The sequence below is a fragment of the Megalopta genalis genome, unplaced genomic scaffold (assembly GCF_051020955.1).
Source record: "Megalopta genalis isolate 19385.01 unplaced genomic scaffold, iyMegGena1_principal scaffold1482, whole genome shotgun sequence".
In the NCBI taxonomy this organism is placed as follows: domain Eukaryota; kingdom Metazoa; phylum Arthropoda; class Insecta; order Hymenoptera; family Halictidae; genus Megalopta; species Megalopta genalis.
The window spans coordinates 53644-65620 of NW_027477551.1; the positions used below are offsets into that span (position 1 = coordinate 53644).

Sequence of the window (11977 nt, forward strand, 5' to 3'; positions counted from 1 at the left end):
GAAATGACCGGGGGTAAGAACAAGAAGATCGTTTGGTTCGGATGAGATTGGAGTCAGAGGACGGGAATTGAGAATAGCTTCAATGTTGATAATTAAGGTATTCAAGTTTTCGAAGGTAAACAATTCAGCACCCATAACGCGTTTCAAATGTTTCTTAAATGACTTTACTGCTGCTTCCCAGAGGCCGCCGAAATGCGGAGCTTGAGGTGGAATGAAATGCCAATTAATTGAGCGATCTGCGAGGAACGAAGCTACGTTGTTGTAATGATTGTCGGAGCGCAACAATTCTCGAAGTTCTTTGAATTCGTTATTAGCTCCGATAAAATTGGAACCGTTGTCGGAGTATAGATTTTTGCAAAACCTGGTCTTGCTATGAATCGTCCAAAGCTGCAACAAAGGCTTCACTGGTCAAGTCGCCGACAAGCTCGAGGTGGACGGCCTTTACCGCGAGGCATACAAAAACGGCTACGTATACATTTATACGACGCTGATTCCTGTATGTTCGTTCTTTTTCCCCCCCACGAAAAAAGGCCCACAGTAGTCCACTCCTACATTTGTAAACGGACGAGATTCTGTGACTCTGGCCTTTGGTAAATCACCCATTACGTAATTGGCATGAGGTGGATTGGCTCGACAACAGCGGACGCAACTCCGAATTGTTTTCCAAACTTGACTTCGCCCGTCTATGGGCCAGTACGCTCTTCTTGTTGCATATAATGTAGCTTGAGTACCGGCGTGCATGTGAATTATGTGTTCGTTCTGAATGATGAGGTTGGTTGTGTGCGACTTTGGTAGGATAATAGGGTGTTTTTGCGTGAATGTCAACGTTGAATTTCTCAGTCTACCTCCGACTCGTAGTATCCCGTCTTGGTCAATGAATGGATGTAGTCTCGCTAATTTTCCGGTGATCTTATGATGCCGATGCTGTCGTATGAGATGGAATTCGTCTGCGAAGTAAGACCGTTGCAATAATTTTATAACGGTTGTCCTTGCTCGAGCTAGCTCGGTTGCCTGTAGAGTACCCTTCGTCATCCGTCCTGGCTTCCACCGTAGGCACCATGCAACGACCCGCAAAAGCCTGCTCCACGACGAGAACCGTTCGAGTAAACTTGCGTCGATGGTGGTCATAGCTAAGCAGACAGCCACCCGTTGCTCCGAGTCATCGAGAACAGGTACTAATTTCCCATTTGGCCAGTATGACTCATCCTGGTGAAGCCAAGTTGGGCCATTGCACCAGATGGATGGTCGAAGGAACTCCTCTATTGATTGTCCTCGAGAAATGAGATCTGCTGGGTTATCAGCTGAGCTAACGTGGCGCCATTCTTCAATCTTTGTTTTGGATTGGATCTCGGACACCCGGTTGGCGACGAATGTTTTTAATGTATGAGGTGACGAATTAAGCCAATGCAAAACTATTGTTGAATCTGTCCATAAAATCGTGCGGTCGATGTGTATGTGTAATGCTTTATGAATAGTATTAATGAGCGATGATAGTAATAAGGCTCCACACAATTCGAGTCGCGGGATAGATTGACTCTTTAACGGTGCAACCTTCGATTTGGCTGCTAGGAGTTCCACCTGCGTTTGACCCTCTGCATCTGTAGAACGGAGGTATACACAGGCTCCGTACGCCTTCTCGCTAGCGTCGCAGAATCCATGTAACTGGATGGTTGAAGCCGCAGTGATTACGGTTTTTCGATTAAATGTCACATTGTTGAGCAATGGTAGTTGCGTGTAGTATCGTGTCCATTCCGTGTGTAAGCTCATGGGTAGCGATTCGTCCCAATCAACTTTCAAAGTCCATATTTTCTGGAGGAGGATTTTTGCCACGATGATGACTGGGCCTACGAGACCCAACGGGTCATAAACCTTTGCTATTTCAGAACTGATCAATCGTTTGGTGACTCGAGATGCATGTGTGAGAGGCTTGACTGTGTATGTAATGGAGTCCTCGACTGAATACCAAACGATCCCGAGCGTTTTGATTGTTGAAGATTCACCGAGGTGAAGTTTCTGGTTGATATTTTGATCGGACAACCCGCTTAACAATTCTTGGTTATTGGAAGCCCATTTCCTGATATTTAGACCGGATAAGCGAAGGAGTTGTATAAGTTCGTTTCGTGACGCGAGGGCATCTTGGATCGTGGACGCGCCGGTGAGTGCATCATCCACATAGAAATCCTGCTGGAAGATTTTCGCGGCGGAAGGAAAGCGATGACCTTCGTCTTGTGCCACTTGTTGGAGGCATCTGATAGCCAGATATGGGGCGGCTGATAGGCCGAATGTAACCGTATTTAGTTCATAAGTTTTTACGCAATTGTCGGTGTCACGCCAGAGGATTCTCTGGTACCTTCTGTCTTCTGGGCGCACGAGAAATTGCCTATACATCTTCTCGATGTCGCCAGTAATAACATACTGATGGATGCGAAATCGGAGCAAAATGTAGAACAGATCGTCCTGTATTTTGGGTCCAATGTGTAAGGTGTCGTTAAGTGAAAATCCAGTGCTTGTGATTGCAGACCCGTCGAAGACTGCGCGTAATTTAGTTGTATCGCTCGACATTTTGATGACCCCGTGATGTGGAAGATAGTATCCTTGGTGAGATATCTGCACTTCGGACATGTGGCCATGATCGAGATATTCTTGAATGATTGATTGGTACTGCTGTTTGAAGTCTGGATCGCGTTTGAATTTCCGTTCTAATGAGATGAGACGCTTCAGTGCTTGCGTCTTGGATTCACCCAGCTTGTCCTTGTTTTCGTTAAATGGAAGTGCGACAACATATCTACCTTCTGTGTTTCTTGTAACGGTATTCTGAAAATGTTGTTCGCACGTCGATTCTGATTTGGATAGATGCTGAGATTGCGGACCTTCTTCGATTTCCCAGAAACGTGCTAGCTCGCGTTGTAATGCCGTTGTTGTATGGCATGTGACCTTCTGCCTTGGTTGTGCTGTTGGCACACTGCCTCCGATGACCCATCCAAGCATTGTCTTTTGGAGGAAAAGATCTGGGCCGTCTGGTTGAGAAAGATCAATTTGCCCTACGCATAATATCGATAGCGCTGTTCCAGCCCCCAGTAATATGTCGATTGGTGCTGGTCGATGGAACGTTGAGTCGGCGAGCTCGATGTTGCGAGGGATTCTGAGCATTGTGCGGTCGACTGTCTGGTCTGGTACTAATGGAGCGATGTTTGGTACGATCAAAAATGTAAGGGTTCGATTATAATTGCTGACCTTAGATTGAATGTTTGCCCTAATGGTATGGTTAGATATGGTCGACAGCGCATTGAGAGCGCCCACAGAGATGGTGCATCGATCTTGCGGCAAACGGAGCCTCTTGGCTAGATCTTCTGTCATAAAATTGGTGGTAGAGCAAGTGTCAACTAAGGCACGGCATGGTATTATGTTCTGATCGACATCGGCGACATTAATCTGAGCTGTGACTAATAATTCGTTGGTGTCGGAATTTATTATGAAGGTGTGTGTCTGGATGGGTCTTGGGATTTTCTGCGATGGTAGTCATGTGGGCCTTGGTTTCTCGTCGGTTGCTGCCTTGTCTTGAAGTGATGTGGGGATGGGCGGATCGTGTGTTGAGCTTGGTGGAGTGACAGTTCGTTCACGTGTTGAATGTTCTTGTCGGTGTAGGAGAGTGTGGTGTCGTTGTTGGCATATTCGGCAATGAAACTTCGATCGACATACACTGGACGCGTGTCCGTTACCCAGGCAGTTTTGACATAGTGCGGCCTCAGCAACGGCCTTCATTCGCTCATTGACGGACAATACATTAAACGCTTCGCAGTTCCCGATTCTGTGGCTCCCTTCACAGATTGAGCATTGGAATGTGTTTGTGGTGACGTAAGTTTGAACGCGCGGAAATCCCCGGTTAGGTACTCGTGAGTTCTCTGATGACAATGTTTGGCGTCCGGTCGAAACACGTATCCCGGGCGCGGATGCAACCCTGTCAAAAGCTGCAGGTGAGCAATTTGCTCGTTTCTGGAGGAACTCGATCAGATGCTCGTACGAAGGCATTTTTTTATCGGGTAGTGTAAGTTCTCATTGCCAGATGATATCGGGATTCAGTTTCGCGAGAACAATTGAAATTAGGAGAGTGTTCCAGGATGTCACGGGTTCTCCGAGATTCTGCAACGCCCGCAGATGTTGCTTCAAACAGTCTAATAAATCTCCCAGTGCTTGCGGTGTGTCTTTCGCTAGTTTCGGAATCTCCTGAATAGCGTTGCAATGTCGCAGTAAGACTAGTCGCGGGCAGTCAAATTTCTCTTTCAATATCGCGATCGCGTCAAGATAATTAGCATCTGTGGTGTTGTGAGATTGAATGCATGCCGCGGCTTTGCCGGTAAGGGTCGAACGCAGGTATTGTAATTTCTGAACCGGAGAAAGACTCTCATTGCGATCAATCATTGAAGTGAACAGATCGTAAAATGACGCCCACCTTTCAATAGAACCATCGAACGTGGGTAGCCGCATTTCAGGTAACTTTATCGCTATCGGACCCGATATGGTAGGAGCAGGTGAATTAGTGACTTGGTCACGTGGAACATCTTGCGGTTGAATTGCTTCACGCATTCGTTTTGCTCTGCCATGTGTTGCAAAATATTTTGCTCGAATTTCAAACTTGCGGTCGTCTTCGGATTCAGGATCTTCGAGGTCTTCTAGAAGGAACTCGTAATCCTTTCATGCCTTCTCTACTGAGTTTGTATAAAAGTCGAGGACGTGTTTTTCTAGATTACCGGTTTGTTCGCTATTGTCAAGGAATTTAGTGATCTCCGCGAGTTGTTTGATTATTTGATTGCGTCTGCGTCGTAGAGTGCTGGATTGAGTACCGTCGGGCTTCTGAATGGACATGATGGTAATGGGAGCGCGACACGGGAATCAGTGATACTCTAAACAAGCCTACCTTTACGGAGTGAGGACGCCAGGAAGGTTGAACTCCGGTGATGTCACGAAGTCCTGTCGTCTTGAAAAGAGATGCTCGGGTGGACGTCCGTTGTGGTGGCACTGATTCAACCGGGATGCTGTGTTTGATGTGTTTGTTGTAGGAACGCTCACATCCGGCTCGAAGGACCAATGTTTTTCGCGCACCGACACTGCGACCGTTGTTCGGTCTACGGGGGTTGTAAATTCCCGATTCTAATTGACAATGTGGTTCGCGATGCTCTGTGCCCACTTAAAGTAACAGAGCTGGTAATGATTGTTGATGACTATGTTTTTCTGCGTTTTTCTGTCCGCGCCCCGACTGGTCGCGTTATTTTATATCGGTCACCCCCGTTTGAGATCCCTGAAGGAACCTCCACCTCCACGCCGGGACGCACTGATTGGTTTTTCTCGAAGATTGCGATTTTCCAATCACTGTCCTCTAAGCTTTTCGTCACCACCCTCTCGTATCGTCCTACACGAGCCTTGTCTAGGAGAGGGGGGTGTTGCGTAGTTGCGTGATCGGGAGGTCCCCTGGGGCCTGAGATATCGTCCCCGCGACGGTTGGGACTAAACTTTCTCAAGACCCGTTAAATTCTCAAATTTACGACGGGGTTGTTTTTTCGGACCTTTCGTGCCTACGATGCGTCGCGGTCATTAAAGAGACGGAAGACCCTGCACCGATGTTCTGCAGATGGAAAAAAGGTTTCCGTCTCTTTGTGATCCTCGCTGGTCCACGCCATAAACTTTCGCGAAAGCGGCGTACGGGAGGTCCTACAGAACGGAACACAGCTTCAAATCCGTGCGAAACAAATGATTTACCTTCAAATACTTGCGGTATCAATGAAACAGCTTTAAATGCAGGCGAAACAAACGAGTTAGTTTCAAATCCAAGAGAAACACATGATTTAGCTTCAAAACGATGCGAAACACATTGTTTAGCTTCATATTCTTGCCAAACAAATGGGTTATCTTCAAATACTTGTGATATTCATGATTTAACTTCGACTGCATGCGAAACAAACGAGTTAACTTCAAATCCATGCGAAACACATGATTTAGCTTCAAATCAATGCGGAACACATGATTTGGCTGCAAATCAAAGCGAAGTAGAAGGTTTAACTTCAAATCCATGCGAAACAAATGTTTTACCTTCAAATACTTGCGGTATAAATGAAACAGTTTGAAATGCATGCGAAACAAACGAGTTAGCTTCAAATCCATGCGAAACGCATGATTTATATTCAAATCAATGCGTAGTAGAAGGCTTACCTTCAAATCCATGTGAATCAAATGGTTTAGCTTCAAATACTTGTGATATACATGATTTCGCTTCAACTGCATGCGAAACAAATGAGGTAACATCAAATCCAAGCGAAACACATGATTTAGCTTCAAAACTTAGCGAAGTAGAACGCTTAGCTTCAAATCCATGCGAATCAAATGGTTTAGCTTCAAATACTTGTGATATACATGATGTAGCTTCAACTGCAGGCGAAACAAACGAGTTAGCTTCAAATCCATGCGGAACAAATGATTTAGCTTCAAACACTTACGATATAAGTGATATAGATTCAACTGCTGGCGAAACAAACAGGATAGCTTCAAATCCAGCGAAGTAAATGATTTTACTTCAAGTACTTGCGATTCAAGCGATATAGCTTCAATGTGCAGGCGAAACACACCAGTTAGCTTCAGTTCTATGCGAAACACATGATTTAGTTTAAAATTCATGCGAAACACATGGATTAGCTTCAAATTCGCGCGAAACAAATGATTTAGTTTCAAATCAATGTGAAGTAGAAAGCGTAGTTTCAAATCCATGCGACTCAAGTGATTTAGCTTCAAATAGTTGCGATATAATTGATATAGCTTCAAATGCAGGCGAAACAAACGAGTTAGCTTAAAATCTGTGCGAAACACATGATTTATCTTCAAATTCATGCGAAACACATGGTTTAGCTTCATATTCTTGCGAAAAAAAAGGTTTAGATTCAGATACTTGTGATAAACATGATTTAGCTTCAAATGCAGGCGAAACAAACGAATTAGTTTCAAATCCATGCGACACAAATGTTTTAGCTTCAAATACTTGCGATAGAAGTGATATAGCTTCAATGCAGGCGAAAGAAACGAGTTAGCTTCAAAGCCATGCAACACAAAGGATTTAGCTTCATATACTTGCAATATAAATGATATAGCTTCAAATGCAGGCGAAACAAACGAGTTAGCTTCAAATCCAAGCGAAACACATGGTTTAGTTTCAAATCAATGCGAAGTAGGAGGCTTATCCTCAAAGCCATGCGACACAAATGATTTAGCTTCAAATACTTGCGATATAACTGATATAGCTTCAAATGCAGGCGAAATAAACGAGTTAGCTTCAAATCTGTGCGAAACACATGATTTAGCTTCAAATCCATGCGAACCACATGATTTAGTTTCAAATCAATGTGAAGTAGAAGGCTTAGCTTAAAATCCATGCGAAACACATGATTTAGTTTCAAATCAATGCGAAGCAGAAGGCTTAGCTTAAAATCCATGCGAAACAAATGATTTAGTTTCACATACTTGCGATATAAATGATATAGCTTCAAATGCAGGCAAAACAGACGAGTTAGCTTCAAATCCCAGCGAAACACATGGTTTAGTTTCAAATCAATGCGAAGCAGAAGGCTTAGCTTAAAATCCATGCGAAACAAATGATTTAGTTTCACATACTTGCGATATAACTGATATAGCTTCAAATGCAGGCGAAATAAACGAGTTAGCTTCAAATCTGTGCGAAACACATGATTTAGCTTCAAATCCATGCGAACCACATGATTTAGTTTCAAATCAATGTGAAGTAGAAGGCTTAGCTTCAAATCCATGCGAAACACATGATTTAGTTTCAAATCAATGCGAAGTAGAAGGCTTAGCTTCAAATCCGTGCGACACAAATGATTTAGATTCAAATACTTGCGATAGAAGTGATATAGCTTCAATGCAGGCGAAACAAACGAGTTAGCTTCAAATCCAAGAGAAACACATGATTTAGCTTCAAATTCATGCGAAACACATGGTTTAGCTTCATATTCTTGCGAAACAAATGGTTTAGATTCAGATACTTGCGATAAACATGATTTAGCTTCAAATCCAGGCGAAACAAACGAGTTAGTTTCAAATCCATGCGAAACACATGATTTACCTTCAAATCCATGCGAAGTAGATGGCTTAGCTTCATATCCATGCGAAACAAATGATTTTTCTTCAAATACTTGCGATACAAGTGAGCTAGCTTCAAATGCAGGCGAAACAAACCATGTAGCTTCAATTCCATGCGAAACACATGATTTAGCTTTAATTTCTTGCGAAACAAATTATTTAGCTTCAAATACTTGCGATACAAATGATATAATATCAAATGCAGGCAAAACAAACGAGATAGCTTCAAATCCATGCGGAAGACATGATTTAGCTAAAAACCAATGCGAAGTAGAAGGCGTAGCTTCAAATCCATGCGGAACAAATGATTTAGCTTCAAATACCTGCGATAGAAGTGATATAGCTTCAAATGCATGCGAAACAAACGAGTTAGCTTCAAGTCTATGCGAAACACGTGATTTAGCTTCAAATTCATGCGAAACACATGGTTTAGCTTCAAATCAATGCGATGTAGAAGGTTTAGCTTCAAATCCATGCGAAACAAATGATTTAGCTGCAAACACTTTGGATATAAGTGATATAGCTTCAAATGCAGGCGATACAAACGAGTTAGCTTCAAATCAAAAGCAAAACACATGATAAAGCTTCAAATCAATGCAATGTAAAAGGTTTAGCTTCAAATCCATGCTACACAAATGAATTGGCTTCAAATTTGTGCGACATAAGTGAAATAGATTCGAATGCAGGCGAAACAAACGAGATAGCTTCAAATCCAAGCGAAACACATGAATTAGCTTCAAATCAATGTGAAGTAGAAGGCTTAGCTTCAAATATAGGCGACATAAATGAATTAGCTTCTAATCAATGTGAATTAGTAGGGTTAGCTTCAAATCCATGCGAATCAAATGGTTTAGCTATTAAATACTTGTGATTTTCATGATTTAGCGAGCGAAACACATGATATGGCTTCAAATTTCATGATTTATCAAGCGAAACACATGATATAGCTTCAAATCAATGTGACGTAGAAGGGTCAGCTTCAAATCCATGCGAAACGAATGATTTAGCTTCAAATACTTGAGGTATAAATGAAATAGCTTCAAATGCAGGCGAAACAAACGAGTTAGCTACAAATCCGTGTAAATAACATGATTAACTTCAAAACAATGCGAAGTAGCAGGGTTAGCTTCAAATCCATTCGTCACTAATGATTTAGCTTCAAATACTTGCGATATAAGGATATAGCTTCAAATGCTGGCGAAACAAACGAGTTAACTTCAAATCCACGCGGATCACATGATTTAGCTTCAAATCAATGCGGAGTAGAAGGCTTACATTCAAATCCATGAGGAACAAATGATTTAGCTTCAATTACTTGCGATATAAGTGATATAGATTCAAATACAAGCGAAACAAACGAGTTAGCTTCAAATCCATGCGATACACATGATGTAGCTGCAAATCAATACGATGTAGATGGCGTAGCTTCAATTCCAAGCGAAACACATGATTTAGCTTCAAATCGAAGCGATGTAGAAGGCTTGGCTTCAAATCCATGCGAAACAAATGATTTAGTTTGAGATACTTGCGATATAAGTGATATAGATTCAAATGCAGACGAATCAAACGAGTTAGCTTCAAATCCAAGCGAAACACATGATTTAGTTTAAAATCGATGCGAAGTAGAAGGTTTAGCTTCAAATCCATGCGAAACAAATGATTTAGCTTCAAATACTTGCGGTATATGTGATATAACTTCAAATGCAGGAAACACAAACGAGTTATTTTCTAATCCATGCGAAACTCATGATTTAGCTTCAAATCAATGCGAAGTTGAAGGCTTAACTTCAAATCAATGCGAAACACATGATTTGGCTTCAAATCCGTGAGAAACAAATGGTTTATCTTCATAATACTGAGGAACAGATGATTTAGCTTCAGATACTTATGATAAACATGATTTAGCTTCAACTGCATGCGAAACAATCGCGTTAGCTTCAAATCCAAGGGAAACCAATGATTCAGTTTCAAATCAATGCGAAGTTAAAGGCTTAGCTTCAAATCAATGCGAAACATATGGTTTAGCTTCAAATACTTGTGGTATATATGATTTACCTTCAACTGCATGCGAGACAAACGAGTTAGCTTCAAATGCATACGAAACACATGATTTAACTTCAAATCAATGCGAAGTAGAAGACGTAGCTTCAAATACATGCGACACAAATGATTTAGCTTCAAATACTTGCGATATAATTGATACAGATTCAAATGCAGGCGAAACGAACGAGTTAGCTTCAAATCCAAGCAAAACACATGATTTAGTTTCAAATCAATGCGAACTAGAAGGCTTAGCTTCAAATCCATGCGAAACAAATGATTTAGCTTCAAATACTTGCGACATAAATGATATAGCTTCAAATGCATGCGAAACACATGGTTTAGCATCATATTCTTGCGAAGCAAATGATTTATCTTCAGATACTTGCGATATAAGTGATATAGCTTCACATGCAGGCCAAACAAACGAGTTAGCTGCAAATCCATGCGAAACACATGATGTAGCTTCAAATCAATGCGAAGTAGAAGGCTTACCTTTAAATCCAAGCGAATCACATGATTTAGCTTCAAATCAATGCGAAGTACAAACTTAGTTTCAAATCCATGCGAATCAAAAGATTTAGCTTCAAATACTACCGAATATAATGGATACAGCTTCAAAAGCATGCGAAACAAACGAGTTAGCTACAAATTCATGCGAAACACATGGTTTAGCTTCATATTCTTGCGAAACAACTGATTTAGCTTCAAATAATTGCGAGTATAAGTAATATATCTTCAAATATAGGCGAAACAAACCAGTTAGCTTCAAATCTGAGCTACACACATGATTTAGCTTCAAATCATTGCGAAGTAGAACGCTTAGTTTCAAATCCATGCGAAACAATTGATTTAGCTACAAACATTTGTGATACACATGATTTAGCTTCAACTGCATGCGGTACAAACGCGTTAGATTCAAATCCAAGCTAATCATATGATTTAGCTTCATATCAATGCGAAGTAGAAGGCTTAGCTTCAAATACATGAGAAACAAATGATTCAGCTTCAGATACTTGCGATATAAGGATATAGCTTCAAATGCTGGCGAAACAAACGAGTTAACTTCAAATCCACGCGGATCACATGATTTAGCTTCAAATCAATGCGGAGTAGAAGGCTTACATTCAAATCCATGAGGAACAAATGATTTAGGTTCACATACTTGCGATACAAATGATATAGCTTCAAATGCAGGCGAAACAAACGAGTTACCTTCAAATTCAAGCGAAACACATGATTTACCTTCAAATTAATGCAAAGTAGAAGGCTTATCTTCAAAGCCATGCGACACAAATGATTTAGCTTCAAATATTTGCGATATAATTGATATAGCTTCAAATGCATGCGAAACAAATGAGTTAGCTTCAAATCTGTGCGAAACACATGATTCTGCTTCAAATCAATGCGAAGTAGAAGGCTTAGCTTCAAATCCATGCGAATCAAATGATTTTGCTTCAAATACTTGTGATATACATCATATAGCTTCAAACGCAGGCGAAACAATCGCGTTAGCTTCAAATCCAATGGAAACAGATGATTTAGCTTCAAATCAATGCGAAGTTGAAGGCTTAGCTTCAAATCAATGCGAAACAAATGGTGCAGCTTCAAATACTTGTGGTATACATGATTTACATTCAACTGCATGCGAAACAAACGAGTTAGCTTCAAATGCATGCGAAGAACATGATTTAGCTTCAAATCAATGCGAACTAGAAGGTTTAGCTTCATATCCATGCGAAACAAGTGATTTAGCTTCAAATGCTTGCGATATAATTGATAAAGCTTCAAATGCAGG

At 41.4% G+C, this 11977-nt stretch overlaps 1 protein-coding gene across 1 annotated transcript; it reads right to left on the reverse strand.

Annotated features, from left to right (window-relative positions):
• Positions 1-2219: 2219 nt before the first annotated feature.
• On the reverse strand, positions 2220-2562 carry LOC143263769 (uncharacterized; the record flags this gene model as incomplete). Its single annotated transcript, XM_076528487.1, has 1 exon — positions 2220-2562. A coding segment is annotated over exon 1 (343 nt), but the record flags the coding sequence as incomplete, so codon positions are not given.
• Between the last annotated feature and the right edge of the window lie 9415 nt (positions 2563-11977).